This window comes from Scyliorhinus canicula, chromosome 20 (genome assembly GCF_902713615.1).
Source record: "Scyliorhinus canicula chromosome 20, sScyCan1.1, whole genome shotgun sequence".
NCBI lineage: Eukaryota > Metazoa > Chordata > Chondrichthyes > Carcharhiniformes > Scyliorhinidae > Scyliorhinus > Scyliorhinus canicula.
Window position 1 is genome coordinate 32179814 of NC_052165.1, and position 20667 is coordinate 32200480.

Sequence of the window (20667 nt, forward strand, 5' to 3'; positions counted from 1 at the left end):
TGTGATTTCCACTATTCTGACGGGTGACATCTGACAGCAACACAATGAAGAAAGTAGCCTGAATGTGTTGATTGTGTTGTCCACAGACAGCAAAGTCAAAGTTTCTACCCTCTAATGTTTTCATCTGAAATTGGTCCTCAGCGTGTGAATGTCAGGGATCACCAGGATACACAGTAGAGAGGCAAAATGGGTTGGCGAGGATATCACACCTCACGCTGACCCACCTGCCCTGCGATTTCCATTTTGTTTCAGGCTCTATTAGGGCATGTGCCGTTTCCTTGCCCTTTTATCCTCCTTGCCCTTTGCCTTGTGCCCAGGAAATATTCTACAGCCTCCCATGACCGTCATCCCCCCCCCACCCAACACCACACCAAGTAGTAAAGTCAGTACTTCTGTGTTTTCAGTTGTGGACTAAGGCAGTTAGGAATAGATTTGGTGACTTATTGGGAGTATATTATTATTTCAGGACAAAAATCGAAAAAAAAATAATCTTGAAATTATATTTTTATAGATTTTTAAATTCCGCATCATTGTTTGAAAAAAGTCCTGACGCATGGTTACAGGGCAGAACGAGGCCATTCAGTCCGAGGTGCCAGTGCTAGCTCTCTGGAGGAGCAATACAGATAGTTATCATGCAATGGGTTTTGTGAATAAAATATTACTCCGTGAGCCCTGATTTTCTCAAAAATGCCACAGAGGTGGCGCAGTGGGTTAGCACAGCGGCCTCACGGCGCTGAGGTCCCAGGTTCGTACCCGGCTCTGGGTCACTGTCCGTGTGGAGTTTGCACATTCTCCCTGTGTTCGCGTGGGTTTCGCCCCCACAACCCAAAAACGTGCAAGCTAGGTGGATTGGCCACTCTAAATTGCCCCTTAATTGGAAAAATGATTGGGTACACTATTTTGTTTTTTTTTTAAATGCCACAGAGGATTTCTGCTGAGTGGTGAGAATGCAGTCATTCCTGAGGTGACGCCCGTTGCTTACAGTGCATGTGAAAACAGGGTCATTTGTCAAGCACCATGAAATACAGTTTGATTGTTTGACTGTTCCAATGCTGAGGTAAAGCATTTAGCCGAGTGAGAATAGCAGACAGTACAGAAAAAGAAACTGCCTCAGCTGTTCTATTTGGGCACTGATATTGTCTGTGCGAGATGGGGCACAGAGGTGACTGCATTGCACGCTCTTCTGTGAAAATTACACAAAGGATATTGGAAAGCAGGTTTGATCTGGTCTAAAGATTACATCCACAGGTTAAACAGCCATTGTCATGAGCAATTTACGGTTTAAAAGCCAGACATGCCTCGTGAAAGTCGAAAGCGACTCACAACAAGCCACTGAAGCGAATCGCTGAACTGAAATCGGCACAAACTTAACTGACCTGAACCAGAATCACTGGGTACATTTACATAATAACATAGGAAAGTGCAGCAGGAGTGGACCATACAGCCCCTCAACCTTGCTCCACCATTCAGTATCGCCACGCCCCATCTTTTGCCTCAAGTAAGCTTTCCCAACTTCTCCCATGTCCCTTAATTCCCTAAAGGAACAAAATATGTTTGATGATAGACCACAAGACCTAGGAGCAGAAGTCGGTCATTCAGTCCATCGAGTGAGTCTGCTCCACCATTCAATGAGATCATGATTAATCTAATTTGATAATCCTCAATTCCACTTTCAAGCCTTATAACTCTTGATTCTCGAACTGATTAGCCTTTACCATAGTTAAATACCCAGCCTCCACAGCCCTCTGTGGTAAAGAATTCCACAGATTCATTACCCTCTCAGAGAAGAAATTCCTCCTCATCTCTGCTTAAATGGGCAACCCCTTACTCTGAGATTATGCCCACTGGTCCTAGATTCTCCCAAAAGTGGAAACAGCATCTCAGCATCTACCCTGTCAAGCCCCTTGAGAATCCTACATCTCAATAAGGTGAATTCTCATTGTTCTAAACTCCAATGTGTCTAGGCCTAACCTACTCAGCCCTCTCCTCATAAGAATATCCATCCATATCCCCAACCTAGTGGACCTTCTCTGGACTGCCTTCAATGCCAGTCTATCTTTCCTTAGATAAAAGGATCAAAACTGTTCACGGCATTCTAATATCTAACACTTACCTTGTATAGTTTTAATGAGACTTCCCTATTTTTAGACTCCGTTTAGTTTGGAATAAAGGACGACATTCCATTTGCTTTCTCTATTACCTGCTGAACGTGCATGCTAGCTTTTTTGTTGATTTATACATGAGGGCCCCCCAAATCCCTCTGTGCAATAGTTTCCTGCAGACTTTCTCCATTTAAATAATATTCAGCTTCTTTATTCCTCCTACCAAAGTGCATAACTTAACATTTACCTACATTATATCCCATCTGCCAAGTTTTTGCCCACTCACTTACCCTGTCTCTAACCAGAGCATCCACAATGCTCTGGGATAGACAAGCATGAAGAGTGAACAGATTTCTCCTCGTTCCAGTCTTAAATAATCCACCCCTTCTCCCGAGACTGTGCCCCTGTGTTCGAAGTTCCCAGTCAAGGGAAGCAACCTCTCAGTGCCACCCCATCAAGCACCTTGTGTATGTTCATAAGATCACTTCTCATTCATCTAAACTCCAGAGAATCCTTACTCAGCCCTTCGTCATAGGGCAACCCTCTCATCCCAGGAACCAATCGAGTGAACTGTTGCTGTACTGAGATATGGAGATAGTACAGGCTGAATTTGCCTACTCTGCTGTGCCTGTCACAGGTCAGAAATAGAGTAGAAGCAAAATACTGCGGATGCTGGAGATCTGAAATAAAGCCAGAAAGTGTTGGAAAAAACCCCAGCAGGTCTGGCAGCTTCTGTGGAGAGAGAAACAGAGAAAACATTTCAAGTCTGATTTGGCGTAGTTCCGAAGAAGAGTTATAATGGACTTGAAACATTGATTCTCTCCACAGAAACAGGGTGGCGATCCTGCTGATTCTCTGACCTGTGCATCCTGGGAGCATGCAACGTGTGAATTTACTCACATGACTGGGAACCCTCACAACATTTAAGAAGTATTTAGAAGAGCACTTGAAGTGCCACAGCACACAGGGCTACGGCCCAAGTGCTGGAAAATGGGATGCGAATAAATGGTGTTTGATGGCCAGCATAGACTCGGGGAGGGGGCTGAAGGGCCTCTTTTCTGTGCTGGAAAACTCTATGACTCTGACTTCAGTATTTACAGTGCAGAAGGAGGCCATTCGGCCCATCGCGTCTGCACCGGCTCTTGGAAAGAGCACCCAACCCAAGGTCAACACCTCCACCCTATCCCCATAACCCAGTAACCCCACCCAACACTAAGGGCAATTTTGGACACTACGGGCAATTTAGCATGGCCAATCCACCTAACCTGTACATCTTTGGACTGTGGGAAGAAACCGGAGCACCCGGACAAAACCCACGCACACACGGGGAGGATGTGCAGACTCCACACAGAGAGTGACCCAAGCCGGAATCGAACCTGGGACCCTGGAGCTGTGACGCAATTGTGCTATCCACAATGCTACCGTGCTGCACAATAAATGTGCATACAATCCCCGTCGGGGAATTGAACCCCGATCTCCCGCGTGACAGGCGGGGATACTAACCACTATACTAAAGAGGAAGTGATCAAATGCTTTCCAGGGCTCGTCCGGGATTTGAACCCAGGACCTCACGCATTTGACCGCAGCAGAAAACCCTAACCGAGAATCATACCCCTAGACCAACGAGTCACCCAGTTGCATTATGAATACAGAATCAGAGACTGGCCTGTCCTGACAACAGAGAAACAAAGACTACCTGGAGAAATTAGCTGAAAGTTTTGCTTGATAGCACTTGGAGTTTAATTGCAGTTTAGTATCGCATGGTGTCTTGGACTATTTTTAAAAAATAATTTTGAGTTCTCGACAAGGTAAAGGTTGTTAGTGCTGCAGAATAGAACCCTTCTTTATTTCAGACATTCAGTGCCACAGAATCGTAGCAGGTATAGATGGAGGCTATTCTACCCATCAAGTCAATACCAGCTTGCTGCAAGTGCAATCCAGCCAGCTGCACTGCCCTGCCCTTTCCCTGCATTTACTTTTCCTCTCAGGTGTTTAGTCAATGTCCAATTGAAAGCCGTGATTGAGCCTTCCTCGACCACACTCTCGGGCAATCAATTCCAGATCCCAACCACTCGCTGCGTTAAAAAAGAATTTGGCGGGATTGTGCATCCCTCCAGCCTGTTTCCGGCACGCCGTGCCCCTGCCAACACCGGGATTCTCTGTTCCGCCAGCCGGCCAACGAGGTTTCCCATTGTGGCCACCCCACACCGTCAGGAAACCTGCGAAGTGGGTGTGCTGCCGGCGAAGCGGAGCATCCTGCCGACGGAGAATGCCACAGTTTGCCTTTAATTCTTTTACCAATCACTTTAAATCTGTGTCCTCTGGTTCTCCGTCCTTTCTGCTAATGGGAACAGTTTATACCCTATCTACTCTGCCTCAACACTGCTCTCAAATCTCTTCTCTGCTTCCCAACTACAAGTATCAGGTGTGCAACAACCAGCTGTAAAGCATCCCACTATTCGATCTGAACCACATGCTTAGCCCAATTTCAATACAGCAGTCCTCCCTGCATTGAAAGAGTGTAACATTTTTGCCACACAAGGTATTCTGGGAGAATGCCAGATTTGAACATCTTTTTGATGTTGAGCATACCCACAAAGAGAGTTGAAAGAACGTATCTTTACATTTACTTATTGATTATTTTCACACACATGGAACAGTCAATTTTAGAACTGCAATTGCTGTTGTGTTTGCAAACCGTGTAGCCGGTTTATGGGCAGTACGGTAGCACAGTGGTTATCACAGTTGCTTCACAGCTCCAGGGTCCCAGGTTCGATTCCCGGCTTGGGTCACTGTCTGTGTGGAGTCTGCACGTTCTCCCCATGTCTGCATGGGTTTCCTCCGGGTGCTCCGGTTTCCTCCCACAGTCCAAAGATGTGCAGGTTAGGTGGATTGGCCACGCTAAATTGCCCTTAGTGTCCACAAACGGTTAGGTGGGGTTACTGCGTTTAGGGGATAGGGTGGCGGTGTGGGGTGTTCTTTCCAAAGGTCGGTGCAGACGCGATGGGCCAAATGGCCTCCTTCTGCACTGTAAATTCTATATCTATGTCTATGGTGTTTTTGCTAGAGTGTGACAAACGCTGTGTCAGATTCCAGGAGAACAGCCTGTTCAACTTCAAAGAAAAAAGCAGCAATAAATTGCTACGTCCTCTAGACACTGGATTCAAGGTGTGCAAGCCCATTTTACATTGGCTGCAGCAGACAGAGGACACTTATGCAAACCATGTGGGCTGGCTTTGAATCCAGGTCACAGAGGTAAAAGGTGAAAGGCCAACGGCAAACCCAATGCACCACCTAATTCAGCGTAGACAACTTTGCAAACCTACCTGGAGTTCATTTAAATGTCGAGATAGTTGTCGGAACTGTCACCTGAGGAGGCCTCTCCTGGGCAGGAGAATTGGAGTTCCAGCGAGGTGCTGTAAATGGGAATTTTACCTGGCTGGAACCCCTACCAATCTCCAACCAGCAGCTGCAGTATAAATGCAGTTCAAGTTAAAGTCATTTGCATTGTCAAGCAGGCAATCCAAAAATGCCACCTTTTTTTTTTAAACACAATCCTGAAATTCATTCTGAAATTCAAACATTCTCTGGTTGGAAAGATTGCAGATGACTGACTTACCTTAGTGGTCTTTACTTTATTCCCGGAGGCACAGCTCCAACCAGTACGATCTGGCAATACTTTACATTCCTCTCCTTCAAGGCATGGCTGCATTTGACACCACCATTTCTGTAAAACTATTGAGGCTGGTTCAAAGAGAAAAAAAACAACAGCTTATTAGCTAAGGTTCCCCACGAAAGGCAAACACAAGTCGATGGCATATTGTTACCATGACGTAATGGAGCGCATTTCTATTTCCCTTCCAGATTTCTTCCCCTTCTCCTTGGATAACTTTGGGCTCCACACCTGAAGAATGGAGCCTTGGAGGGAGTGCAACGAGGGTTCACTACATTGATTCCTGGATGGGAGGATGATTCTCTCGGGACAGATTGAACAGAATGGGCCTAGACTAACTGAGATTTTGAGGAGTGAGAGTTGCTTTGAGATATTGAGAGTGCTTGACAGGGTAGAGGCATCTCCCACTGGCTCAAGAGTGTAAAATGAGGGGGCATAGGTCTGGTACTGAAAAGGTTCCGCAGACATTTAACAATGGTACAGGGGTCTGGCCCCCATTTCTGACAGGTCAACATATGCCAGCATGGATGAACGGTGCAGGCTATGATTTAGACAGTGGGAAACCCAAACTCATCCGGGTCATTTGAAGTTAAACAGACTGTATTTCCACTGTTCCAAAGGCCTTAATCTGTGATGTGGGAGTCAATAATTGGTGAAGTAGATGTTAACACTTTTCAAGATGGGTAAGGTCTATTTGAATGTCACCATCTGAAATTTTTATAATCCCCTGATCTTTAAACTTAGAATGAAAGCTAGCTGGAGCTGCCCCACAAGAGCTTAAAAGAAACTGCTGCTGAATGTATTTGATTGACAGGTCATCCAGTGTAGCTTAGAAAAAGGTCACGACTAGGAGTTGCCATTATGTAATTATGAAAGCGTGGCTGAATTTCAAGAGCTCAAAAAAACATTGGCTGGGATTCTCTCAAAACGCAGCTAAGTGTTGACACTGGCGTAAACACCGGAGTGTTTCACGCCGGTGTCAACGGGCCCCTTGGCCCAGCGGTTCTGGTACCCACAGGGAGCCAGCACAGTGCTAGAGTGTTCCGCGCTGCTCCAGCTGCCATACGCAGCCCTACACTGCTCGCCATGGGTCCGCACATGCGCAGGTCAGCCGCTTGCGTGCGGGCATCACGCAACATGGCGGCGCCACACAGCGGGTCAGCGTAGAAGAAGGTAAGCCCCCCAGATCACGCGCGCCCGCCAATCGGTGGCCCCCGATCGTGGGCCTCGCCATCGTGGAGGCCCATCCTGGAGACTGATACCCCCACCATCACCACCCCCCCCCCCCAACCATTCCCCACCCCCACCAGGACGGGAACCGCAGCCGCAACCCTAAGCTCCCGCTGGGTGGAACCATACGTCAACCACGCCGGCAGGAATTCGGCCGGTTGACCACTGTGAATCGCAGCTGAGGCCTCTTTCAACAGCCCCCGATAGGCTCCGCATCGACCGCGCACGCGTAACTGGCGCCGATTCTCCCGTCACCGGAGAATCGCGTCCTGGCGTCGGATCGGCGTCGCGGGCCATCTCGCCGTCAACTCCGATTCTCCGAGCCGGCAAGGGCTCAGAGAATCCGGCCATTACCCCTGCAGGGGGTTCTGAGCTCACAGTTTGCTTCACAATCTAATTGACTCACTAATTGCCAATTGATTCATTCATAATCCCTTCACACTTCAGTGGCCTAAGTGGTGAAACCCCAATGTTTGTAAACATTTATCGCATCAAAGAAATGTGGGGGGGGGGGGCTGCCTATTTCTGGGGTCCCTGAGGGGGTTCCCCTATTACAGGGCTCTGGGAGGTCACCCTATTACAGGAGTCCCGGGGGTGGGGGAGCCCTATGACATAGGTCCGGAGGGGGGTGGGATGTTCGGGTCCCCCTGATACTAGAGGATAAGGGGGGGGGGGAACCCAGACAATCCAGCGTTAGCGAGTTGCCATGCAGTGGGAGATGGGGAGGGGGAGATCGTCAGGGCCAATTTGTGGTGCGGGAGGGGTCAGGGCCGATTTGCAGTTGGGCCTGGATTGCGATGTGGGGGGGATGCCGGCCACGGAAACTCGCTATCGGGCAGCCCACTCAAGATGGCGGCCCGTTAGCAGAATTCCTTGAGAATCCACTGTATTCCATGCCATGCATAAATTAGCATGGTGTAGAACACTGAATTAAATCCTGCTTCACAATCACAAGTGGATGATAAACCTGGTGCAATTTAGCTCCAGCAGGAAAACCTGGGGCCAGATTCTCCGATTCTGAGGCTGTGCGGAGGGTCCGTGGCGTTTTGCGTGGAAACAATCAGCGGCGCCCCCTCACTGATGCTGTGGCCGGTGAGAGGCTAGCAACCGTGCCACATAAAACGCCCGGCCTCCACGACATCAATGGCCAGAGAATTGCCAGGTCCGAGGCCATGCATGTGCATGACGACGACCTACAACATGGTGCCTTGCCCAGACCTGATCTACCAGATAGTGCCAGCCTCACCACCCCCTGACCACCCCAGTTTCTCCAGCTCCACAGAAGCCAACCCCCCCCCCCGGCCAGCAGCACGGATCCCGCCCGACTGTGGTGGCGCTGGACACAGTCCACAGCTGCCACACGAGGTTCCCGCATGGCTTGGACCACACATCCCTGCGCCATCGTGAAGTCAGCCCATGGGGGGTGGTGCATCGGGGAGGGCCTTCAGGTGATGTCCTGAGGCCATATCAATGGCATGCAACACGTGTGCCGATGACGCTGTTTTATGGGGGGGCGAAGATGCGAAACCTGCATAGAACAGGCCCCTGATTGCGTCGTAAAAAAGAGATCCTCCGCCCGATCGCCGATTTCGAAATCAATGTCTGGCAATGCAGAATTCACTAGGCTATTACACACTTTCAATCCTGTGAATGTGAAGCAATTCAACATTTAAAAAATTAGACCAAATTGTTCCGATAATAACATGAGGGGAAGAGAAAAAGCCACAGTCAAACTTTGGGGTCAGGGAGGGGGAAAACTGGTGTTGAAAAGGGAAAAACAAACCTACCATCAACACATGAAGGAGCAGCGTGTGTCGTTCCTGCTACTTGTCCTGGGAAACAGGAGCACTTCACTGTCTGGGACCGCTCTTCGATTTTGTTCTTATTGCAGCATCTGTGCAGAGCCACTACCTCACAGGTGCCAGTCTTAACATGGTGAGCTGTGCAATAATAAATGAGCATGTCAGTGGAAAGGCACTGCATTGAGATCCTCTGAAATGTCTGCTGTATCACTGAGGAGACCGTCAGCTCATGGTACTGTCAGAGCCACTTGACTAGGGGAGCTATATCTTCCCTTCAGAATTTCCGACCTCATCTCAATGAATTGATCCCAGATGGAATAACATTATCCAGTTTGGGTTTGCAAAATACCATATTGACTTCCATCTCATTCCACACACTCCCCCCCTCCCCAACCAATCATTTTCTTCCTGCGTCCCACTTGTCACTCTGAGTTACAAGGTGCACCCATGTGTAAGGGTAGCATTGGATGTTGGTACTGAGCCAGAGAGGCCAAGCGAGTTCATCCCTTGGCCTGTGTTAAGTTTTTTCATCTCAAACAAAGTGATGATGGTCGCATTGCATTCTTAGGCCTGTAGAGAGGAAATAACATCCTGAGGAACTAATTCTGGGCCATGTGTTAAAAATCCAATCCAGCCAAGTTTCATCTAAAACCGGTCTGCACGGCACATATGGATTAGTTTCTCAATGACTTCTATTGCCGAGTCTTGTGTAGTTTCGATAAATCCATTCAGTCTAATGCAAAGAGCGATACATTCCCACGGTTTGTAAATAGTAAAATCGCAGATAAAGAATGCACTTATTGCGGGAAATATTGAACATATTTATCAGGGAATGTGTACGCTGAGCATGAGAATCTTCTCCCCTCGTAGTGAAGATCATTTCTCAAATAATTCAGTCATTCTATGTGGAAGTAAATCTATGGCCCTCAAAATCTATGGCCCTCCCAATTTTGTTTATTTCTTTTATTTTAATGTTTATTTTTTTATAAATAATTCTCCAGAACCATGGGACTGAAACTTCATGCAGGCACGGGGTGCTCTAGTTTGGGACCATATTTGGGTCTGCTCCGGGAAACCCATCTCAAGATGGGACAGTGCCAGGGAGACATCCTGATTTGCAACGATCTGAATTTCCCCATTCTTCCACAACCCCCCCACCCCCCCCCCCCCCCCCCACCCCCAACAGCAGCCCATCATCTCCCCAACCTCTGAACCTCCAAACCCACCTACAACCTGCAGCAAAATTCAGCCAATGATATCAATAATCTATTTATACTCTGGAGTGGAATATGGAATTTTTAAGTAATGTAAACCTGCTTGCATGTGTGTAATCAGGCTTCAATTGTCTGTTTGTGTAGTCAACCTTCAAACAGGGAACGTTTGCCAAATACATGGGAAATAAGTAGAGAGAACTGGCTTGGCATTTACATCAAGTAACACTCTCATGAAGATGAATGTCATATACAAGGAGATTAAACTGTGAAACTAAAACGTTCTTAACATTTCAATATCACAAATATGCAATCATTCTTCAAAAGGATTCATGAAATAAATCCAAACAAAACCTAAACCACGCCAACCTGACAAAATCCACAATGTTTGAGCACAGTCAGATATTAAGTTTGGCCAGTGTTCTTTCCAATTCAAATGTATGATTGCAAACCCAGTCAGTTAGCCCGAGCATTCTCGGATATCGTTATTAATTAACAAAAAGACATATAAGCTCAATTGGATATATTTAATGTTTGAAATAAAACATACTTGTACCTCTGAATGTTTATTAACTTGACTTCTAACAGTGGACACCCTTGCTATAGATTCTGACATTTATAGGACCAGAGAATTTAATTTCAGAGGGCTTTGATCGAACTATGAGGACACTTCTCGAGCAAACAAGTTAAAGTAAACATATTTAGAGCACTCATTCCATGTCCCTCTAAGTATTATTTTTAAATAGATATTAGACATTAAAATAAACACAGGAATGAAAAACAAATATGCTGAGAATTTGCACCTGAGCTTTGCTGATCCGGAAACAAGCCCTGATCATTCTCAATAGGGCCTCTAACTAGGACAAGAGAAGACCAGACCTAATAACTTCTTGTTTCTATGGTAACAGACGGCTGTTCAAGCCTACAAGAACAGCGAGTGTAGGCTTCCGTAATAGGTTAAAAAGGCAAATTGGAGCAATTTAACTTTTAGGAGGATGAGAATCTCTTCTGTTTTCTATTTGCAACAAAATTGTAAATGGAAAGAGGAACAATGAGCATATGATTGCACTTTTAAGCAGTAACGAGGTGAAATGTTTTCTCTAAATTGACTCCAAAAGAGACCTTATAGTAACTAATGCCTATGAAAGGCTTCATTACCTCTGTTTACTCAACAGGCTTTGTACCGTACATGCCAGCAGACTGTTTAGGAACTACTTTTCGAAAAGGCTGGCCAAGATGCTAAATGCTGTACTATATATAGTTGGAATCTTTGAATTCCTGTAATTTTATTGGATTAGTCTCAGTTACGTCTCATGTCATATGTACCCCTCAGTACCAGTTAAGCTTTAGGTGCGCTTGAGCAATTGGATTGCTGTAACCTCTAGGTTAGACATCCATTTGGGGTCTACAGAACATCCAGATGCTCGGTGAGTCATGATGCTCACTTGGAGAGCTGGTGCAGACATGATGGACCAAATGGTCTCCTTCCGTAACAAATCTGTTACAGTGAAATACTAGAGGATTTCTCCCTTCCTCCCCCACCCACATCCCCACCGGGCTCAATGAACACACCTCAAGTAAGACTGGATAACCCAGGTGGAACTTGTCTGCTTTTGCATGGCACACTATCATAAGAAAATAAGAGAAGCAAGAGGAGACCAGATGGCCTGTTGAGCCTGCTCCACCATTCAGTGAAATCATGGCTGATCTTGGCTTCGAGTCCATCTTCCCACCCACTTCCACTGGTTCGCTGAGAGACCAAGGATGGGATTCTCTAAAAATGGGGCTAAGTGTTGATGCTGGCGTAAACACCGGAGTGTTTCACACCAGCGTCAATGGGCCGCTTGGCCCAGCGATTCCGTGGCCCACAGGGAGTCAGAACGGTGCCGGAGTGCTCCCCGCTGCTCCAGCTGCCATACACGGTCCTGCACTGCTGGCCGCGGGTCCACGCATGCGTGCGGCGGCCGGCTGTGGGTTCGCACATGCAACCCCTTCCACACCGGCGCCACGCAACATGGCGGAGCCACACAGCGGGCTGGCGTGGAAGAAAGGTAGGCACCCCCCCCCAGTCACGTGCGCCCGCTAATCGGTGGCCCCCAATCGCGGGCCTGCCGAGATCCCATTGGGTGGAACCATACGCGAACCACAGCGGCGGGAACTTGGCCAGTCGACGCGGAGATTTGCTGTGGGGGCCTCTTTCCCCCGACCGGCGCTGCGTCGACGCGCGACTGGCGCATATTCTCCGGTCGCTGGAGAATCACGCCCCGGGTCGGACCCGATCGCGGGTCTGAGGCCCCATTCTCCGCCTCTGTGCCGAGCGCCATTTCAGCGCGGTGGTTCCGGGATTCTCAGTTTACCGACACAGAAATCGTGAAACACGATTGGCCAGAGAATAGGTTCTGACACCAAAATCATAGCAGGTGCCGATTTGATGGCAATTCACGATTCTCCATCATCTCGACAGCGGCGTCAATGCATACCGGAACGCACATACAGTGGACACCGTTTGCATATCACTAGCGGGCCCGACCCGGTATTCTCCGCGGCCTCCATAATTCTCCTCCTCCAATGGGACGAATTTGCGACAGCGCGGTTCACTTGTGCTTTTAAAAATTGTGAGGCCGGCGTCGTGGCTGCTGAGGGAGAGAGAGGGGGTACGGAAAATGCCCAACATCACCTTGGATTGCTCACAGTTGTACTGCTGGCCGGGGGTTTCTGCCAGGGCCGGGGGGGGGGGGGTGTCTATGCGACTGCAGCTTGTCAGCTTCCCGGGTATCGATCACGGACCCGGCGAATCCCGCACAGTTTTTCATCGGTCTCGATTGTGTTCCACATGGCACCAGTGCTAGCCCCTTAACAGTAGCGGAATCTGTCCAGATTCGGCGCCAGCCCCTCGAGCCTGCTCTGCCACTCAATAAGATCATGGCTGATCTGATTTTAACCTCAACTCCCACCTACCTCGACTAACCTTTCAAGCAAGACAAATCAAAATTTGACTCCAGGTTTGGTGTCGCCAAGGCCCCTGTACAATGGCAGCAAGACTATCAATTTTCTGAATGAACCATGTTCACCACAGCAACTCTCAGACACTTCACTTCCTTTATGGATGTAATAGGGTAGCAAATTCATAAAGAGAATCAAAGAAAATCCCTTCATACATTTCCTTCACCACACCAACAGTTAGCTCTAATAAGATCTGATGGCTTTGGTGTAGCAAGTGGTGAAACTATCAGAACTGAACCACTGGGCAGGATTCTCCATTTCCCACTACTAAGATCGGGAATCCAACATTGAGTCAAAAAACGGGATCAGCGCCGGCGGGAGATGCATTCCAAGGCTCTGGTCCCACTCCGCCAGCCGCAGCAGCCTTTCAGTCCCGTGCCGATGGGAACATGCAAACAGCTGATTTTGCATCGATTTTAATGCAACTAACAGGGCTGGAATCCTGAAATCCCTCCTGCGGCACCCCCCCCCCCCCCCCCCCCCCCCCCCCCCCCAGCGTTATGCTCCAACCCAACAATGGGAACTCCACCAGGATCCTCCTTGGTGTGAGTATTGCCAAGCACAGCCCTGGCACGCTGGACCTTGAGCACGAATGGAAAGGAAAATAATCAAACCTCCTGCCTGCTGTGATGAAACCATTAACCAGTGAATCAAAGACAATTTAAAGGTACTACACTGTGAAATTGAATGCAAGCATTTCAAAGGATCTGAGGGAGGTTCAAGCCTTTTCAGGTATTGTGGGCTTTCTTGGAAGGCTCTGGCATTTAAAAAAGCAGCAGTTCCAAAGGGCAAAGGGCTCGGGTACAGATGTGAGGAAAAGGAGAGTGTTCCTGGCTTTATTCTTCACTGAACGGTCTGCTTTGCTCATCAGCTGTCAGGCAGAGCAGTTCAGAGTGAGAAGGCCACTTCAGAGTTTAAACAGGTCAGACCGGGATGAAGACTTAGAAGAGAGGGCTGCCTGAGATCACCATGTCAAGACTGATCTTTAGGTTGCCCAGGGCTGGAAGGGGCAGACTAGACATGGGACTCCCATCTCGGGGGAGGATCCTGAGGTCAACCCCTTACTCACAGTTCAAACCCAACCAACCACCAGGACCCTTTGGGGACCTTCCCTCTGCAGCCTGGCAGTGGCAGAGGGGCACATGAGCAATCGGCAGACCCCTTGATCCCATTCAGAATCCAGGTGAGGGAGTCACTGCCAGGGTGTCAGTGCCATGGTGCCAGGAGTAAGTGCACCATTGGCAATGCCAGGAGGTGGTGACTGAAGGGGGGTCTGAAGGGGGTACAGGGAAGGGCTCGATGGCTAAAGGGAGGGTGTGGCTCAAGGGGAGAGCTGGAGGTTGAGGGGGTCGAGTGTGGGGGTTGGGTCACCCTTGTGAGTGCATTGTGTGGAGGGGGTGACCCGTTATTCCCATGGAGGAGCGGAGGATACCTTCCTTGATGAGGGTTTGACGTGCTCCCCTTTCAGGTGGAGTCAACATTTGCATTGTGGGAAGATCCCTGGACACTGGGATTGGGGCGCCCATTGAAAATGGTTGTCCCAAGTCGGCACAGTGGTTAGCACTGGGACTGCAGCGATGAGGACCCAGGTTCGAATCCCGGCCCTGGGTCACTGTCCGTGTGGAGGTTGCATATTCTCCCCGTGTCTGCATGCGTTTCACCCCCACAGCCCAAAGATGTGCAGATTAGGTAGATGGGCCACATTAAATTGCCCCTTAATTGGGAAAAAAAATAATAATTAGGTACTCTAAATTTATTTATTTTTTAAAAATGGCTGCCCAACTCCAGTAACTGTGCAGAAACCGGCACTATGCAGGTTTTCGCACAGTCAAGCCATGAGAACCCCATCCTCGGTGGCACTCCCAGAATACCCGATTCTTCACTGGTGGGAGCACTTCGATCCGGAACAGAGAATTCCGGCCATTGAATTGTCATCCTTCAGCGGATAGTTCTCACCTAGCTGCATCTGGAAAGAAAAATAGTGAAAGCTGACAAAGAACAGGGAGCGGAAAAAATAAAACAACAAAAAAAAAACAACTGATAACCAGCCCCGAAAATAGGTTCGTGATCAAGGCCATGATGAATTAATAAAGTACATTCCTTTTGAATTGAAAGGAAGTATATTTTTAGTCATGTCTTGGGATCACATTCCACAACTGAGTTCACTTGGCTGTTAGAATTGAAACGCAGGACCCCCGATTTGACAGGAAGAAGTAGCTACAGTGTGAGTGCAGTGGGACATGAACTTGTTGTATCATTAGCTGCAGCTACTCCATTAAAGGGGAACAAAGAGACTGCATTCATTTAGACATCTTTGAAAGAGGGCAGCATTACCTCTGATGCATTTTCTATGGCGTTCCAAAAAGGTTTGTGACCTTTGCTATGTTTTAGAACTTTGCTCTAATGTTCGCGGGACTGGAAGATCCCGCTGGTGGTTGTGGCTGGAAATTCTGGTCTCAGTAATGGTCACCATGAAACTGTCAGCGATTGTTGTTAAAAACCCATCAGGTTCACTAATTTGGAAATCTGCCACCCTTACCTGGTCTGACCAATATGTGACTCCAGATCCACAACGATATGGTATGTCACATAAATGAATAAAAACTTGAGGTTGACATTGCCGGCTAGTGAAAGCCGCACTGGAAACAAGTGCACTGAAGCATTGCATGGCCTATCAAAACCAGACATCTCCAAAAACCTGAGTATACATCTGACCATTCGTACACCATTTCCCGCATGAAAACTTACCCCAATAATGTCAGTATTCAATTCTTTGGCATGTAGAAGGAGAAGGTGGTTGGTTCTAAATGCTGCTCCAATTTTCACACTCCACATTGGAGTCGCTGATAGCAATAAGCACAATCAGTTTTGCATTGGGCTCAGAAAATGAACCACTAGCACGCGTTGGCAAAAGCTCAATACTTGTGCAAAAGAGGTGGTTTGCGAAATTAGAGAGATCACAGACATTTCAGCCCTCGCGTTACTGGTGTAAGCATGAACTGGAATTGCTGACTTCCCGTCCATAATGTCAGGGGTTGGCAATTAAAGTTTCAATGCAGTATATATTTTAAAAACATTAAATTCAGATTCAACCTATAAATTAATCTGAGGTAGATTGAGCACTTTTCAGGTCCAAAGGTGGTGGCCTTACACTGTATACAATATTCAGCATACAATGATTTGGTCAGGGTAGCCATTATCCCGCAGGATAGCTTTAATGTTTTGCCATCAAGCTTCCATGGTGAGCAAATGGCAAGCGAATGAAGTCTATCACATATGAAAACAAGTAGCTTCATATGGAGTGAAGCATGGTAGCACAGTGGTTAGACTTATTGCTTCACAGCACCAGGGTCCCAGGTTCGATTCCTGCTTGGGTCACTGTCTGTGCAGAGTCTGCACATTCTCCCTGTGTCTGAGTGGGTTTCCTCTGGGTGTTCTGGTTTCCTCCCACAAGTCCCAAAAGACTTCGGTAATTTGGACATTCTGAATTCTCCCTCCATGTACCTGGAGAGGCGCTGGAGTATTGCAACTAGGGGCTTTTCACAGTAACTTGATTGCAGTGTGAATGTGAGCCTACTTGTGACAATAAAGATTATTATTATTAAAATTATAAAAGCAAAATGCTGTGGATCTGAAACAATAACAGAAAATACTGGACAATCACATCAGGTCTGACAGCATCTGTGGAGAGAGAAGGGAGCTCATGTTTCGAGTCTGGATGACGCTTTGAGAAAGAGTCATCCAGATTTGAAATGTTAGCTCCTTCTCTCTCCACAGATGCTGTCAGACCTGCGGTGATTGTCCAGCAGCTTCATACTGACTTGACAATATGAACTGTAGTAGCTGGCATTTTAGCATCAGTTATAAAGAAGATGATGGAACAACTGTCAAGAACATAATATAATAATCACTTATTGTCACAAGTAGGCTTCAATGAAGTTAATGTGAAAAGCCCCTAGTCGCCACATTCCGGCGCCTGTTCAAGGAGGCCAGTACGGGAATTGAATCCGTGCTGCTGGCATTGGTCTGCATTACAAGCCAGCTGTTTAGCCCACTGCGCTAAACCAGCCCCAGGATACTGAGTACTTGGACAGCAATGAGGAAATCAGAAAGAGCTTGGCTTTGAAGAGTAAATGATGTCTGATCAATACAGTCAAACAATTGGAAGGGTTCTGAGGCACATTAGACAGTGGAGTGTGTACAGTCAAACATTGTTGACATAGACATTCTGAAGAAATGTAATAAGGTTCCACGTAAGAGATTATTATCAAAGATGATAGTGCACAAATGTGGAGGTAACCTTGTCACATGGTTTAATTGGGAGGTAAGAGAGTAGGGATGAATAGAATGCTCTCTGGTTGGCAGGGTGTGACAAGTGCTGCCCCCGGGGACTTTGTGTGGGGTCCTTAGCACTTCACCAGATAAATTAATAATTTAGTTGAAGAAATGTGGAGCTGTTTAAGTTTGTTGATGATGATAAATTAAGAGGCACAGTTAGTGGTGCACATGTGTCCAGAAGTTCCAAAGGAACACTTAAATGAGTGGTGGAAGCTGTGACAGATGTAGTTCAAGGTGGGAAAATGGGAGGTCATCTGCTTTGGATTGGAATCGGAATACTTTCTTCACAGTGAGAGACCAGAAGCTGTGGGAGCAGAGATTTAGGTCTGAAAGTCACAAAAAGCTATTGCACATGTACGAAAAGCAATCAAAAAGCAAATGAATAGAAAACTGGAGGTAGGCTGGATTACAAGTATATTTTAACTTGTAGAGTGCCTTGGTATGGGGATTTCATATTTTGTTTTAGTGAATCTTCACACCCACTCTGTTTTCTACCCTTTGGAGAATAGTTGGGGGGGGGGGGAGGAGTGGTGGAAGGATTTCCAAGCTGATTATCAGGCCGTTGAACCATGCTGTACGCTCTTTCTGTGGTCAACAGGTCCTGGCATTGGACTGAAACCCAGAGATCCTGGTCCAGTGGTAGGGACACTATCACTGCAGCACAAGGTCTCCTGTATGTGTTTCACATTCAGCTTTAAGCACAGAATATCACAAAAGGGATACTGCCCTTGGGATTCAGCACAGATTCATTCAAATGCAGGATTTAAATTATGTGAAACAGGTTGCAGCAACTTTCTTCGTACTCCCTGGAGTTGAAGACGTCGATGGATGGTCTAATTGAGGTGCTACTGAAGGCATTTAAGGAACTTAATGAACCAGTAATTGGAGGCTAATGGGTTTCCCGTTCCCTCCCCGTCTGCCCCTCCCCACCAGCCCCCTCCCTGCCAGCCCCCCCTGCCAGCCCTCTCCTCACCTTCCCCTCACCACCAGCCCCGCCCGATCTGCCCCTCCCTGCCTGCCACCTCCCCATCTGCCCCCTCCCTACCCCCCCACTCCACCCCTGCTCCTCCCCACCCCCTCCCCCTCACCCGCCTCCGCCAGCCGTCTCCTCACCTTCCCCCTCACCACCAGCCCCGCCCCATCTGCCCCTCCCTACCTGCCCCCTCCCCGCCTGCCCCCTCCCCACCAGTCCCCCCCTCCCCCGCCAGCCCTCTCCTCACCTTCCCCCTCACCACCAGCCCCGCCCCATCTGCCCCTCCCTGCCTGCCCCCTCCCCGCCTGCCCCCTCCCCACCAGCCCCCCTCCCCCCCGCCAGCCCTCTCCTCACCTTCCCCCTCACCACCAGCCCCGCCCCATCTGCCCCTCCCTGCCTGTCCCCTCCCCACCTGCCCCCTCCCCGCCTGCCCCCTCCCCACCAGCCCCCCCTCCCCCCCGCCAGCCCTCTCCTCACCTTCCCCCTCACCACCAGCCCCGCCCCATCTGCCCCTCCCTGCCTACCCCCTCCCCGTCTGCCCCCTCCCCACCAGCCCCCCCCTCCCCCCCGCCAGCCCTCTCCTCACCTTCCCACTCACCACCAGCCCCGCCCCATCTGCCCCTTCCCTGCCTGCCGCCTCCCCATCTGGCCCCTCCCTACCACCCCACTCCATCCCTGACCCTCGCCCCCCCCCCCCCAACCCCCTCTGCCAGCCCTCTCCCCACCTTCCTCTGGGACAGTAACTTTCAAATTGGACCCACACACACGGGGATTCTGACCCCGTGGGCATTTTAAAATCCTGACCTGTTTCTTTGTGGCGGAGAATCAAAAGCAAGGAAGTATAATCTTAAAATTATACCGAGGCTTGTCAGGAATGAAATCCAAAAGCATTTTTTCACATAAAGGATAACAGATATTTGGGAATCTCCCGCTGTTGCTGGGGTCGCTGCCGGATCATTGACATTTTCAGGATCAATAGATTTTTATGTCAAAGGATACAGAGAAAAGGCAGGTAAATGAAGGTGAGGTGTGTATTAGCCAAGATCTAATTGAATGGCAGAACATCCTCAAGGGGATGAGTGGCCTACTCATGTTCCTTTGTTCCTACTCTTTCATTTGTAGTTGAGGGTTGAAAAAAAGCAGAAATGGAGGAAAGCATGAAAAATGAAGACGAGTGTTGAAAATAACAAAAAATATTTTCTTCGTTCCAGCGGTCGATATTCTGTCCCATTTCTCCCACCGCAGAACCCTGCCAGACTTTTATTCTCTTTCCTTCCAAAGCAGCCCTCAAGGCTTCCTCCAAGCACTAAAGCACGGCTCCTGTCAATTCCTCGACAACACTCCTGCTTCATCCCCATTTCCCCTCTCCTTTCCTGCATGAAGGTGAAAGAAGGAGCAAGCTAAAACACTGGCCCATTTACAGCACACTTCTGCAAACACAGCTTAACCTAAAAGTTTGAGCTGCCCTCTTCAAAAGTCACGAGCTGCCCCCACTTGTACCACAAAAGGCAGGGTAGTTTTCAGCCCTGGGTTAGCGAATGCACAGTGCTGCTTTCCTTTGCGTCTTTGTATGTCTGCACATGTCGATCTAAAATAACACATTGACCTCATTCTCTGCAGCTCCTCCTCTTCAATCATTTGACAGGAAAAACAACCGAGCTGCCATTTTTGTCGATCATGTTTTGAACTGGGCTGGGTGGGCAGCCACTGAAATGATGAGGTCACTTACTGGTGCACACTGAGTGCTGGTTTTATTTGAGATTGATGGAGCACGTGCTTAGTATCTGAATGCCAGTTTGAAACTGCTCGAAAACTCTCCAGCTCACCTATAAATTCTGAGCTGCTGTTCTTTACCGGGGCCAGATTTACACAAGCACTGGCATCAATCAAATATTAAATTGAGAGCATAAAATATCAGCAAAATGCTTTGTTTTGCATTTGGCGTCCCGATGCTTCCTCGAGTCATTGTCCTGGCATTCTGCCTACACTGTGTCGGCTGCATGCTGACCCGTGATTCTTACCTGCCTCACTACAGGGCGCGGGCCCTGGATTGGCAGTAACAACGGGTCGAGTCTATGGGATAGAGGGTGATGACGTCTCGCTCAGCGATGAACTCTGATGCTCCGTATTGTTCGGCAACATCTGACACCTGCCCACGGTATTGTTCGGCAACATCTGACACCTGCCCACGGTAGCGTTTTCCACCATCCATCTGGATGATCCCTGCGTGCGAGCTGACCATTCCATCACACAGTCCCACTGAACCCTTGGTGTGGCGGAGGTATGGACGGGGCAGGGGGGTTTGGGGTGAAAGGGACCTGGGTGGGCCTGAGGA

At 48.5% G+C, this 20667-nt stretch overlaps 1 protein-coding gene across 11 annotated transcripts in view; it reads right to left on the reverse strand.

Moving 5' to 3' along the window:
• The window catches only part of LOC119955026 (chemokine-like protein TAFA-2), a 310938-nt gene that overhangs the window by 21411 nt on the left and 268860 nt on the right, over window positions 1-20667 (reverse strand). For 8 of the 11 annotated variants that reach the window (XR_005458367.1, XR_005458365.1, XR_005458362.1 and 5 more), the window contains exons 4-6: window positions 8793-8945; window positions 5722-5846; window positions 5429-5571 (exon numbers count right to left, since the gene is read on the reverse strand). Coding sequence is in view for 1 of the 11 variants with exons in the window: in XM_038780830.1 (XP_038636758.1) it covers window positions 5722-5846; window positions 8793-8945 (278 nt within the window). In the remaining 10 variants the exon portion in view is untranslated. The remainder of the gene's footprint in view (window positions 1-5428; window positions 5572-5721; window positions 5847-8792; window positions 8946-20667) is intronic. The other 3 variants (XR_005458371.1, XR_005458370.1, XM_038780830.1) reach the window with 1 other exon arrangement.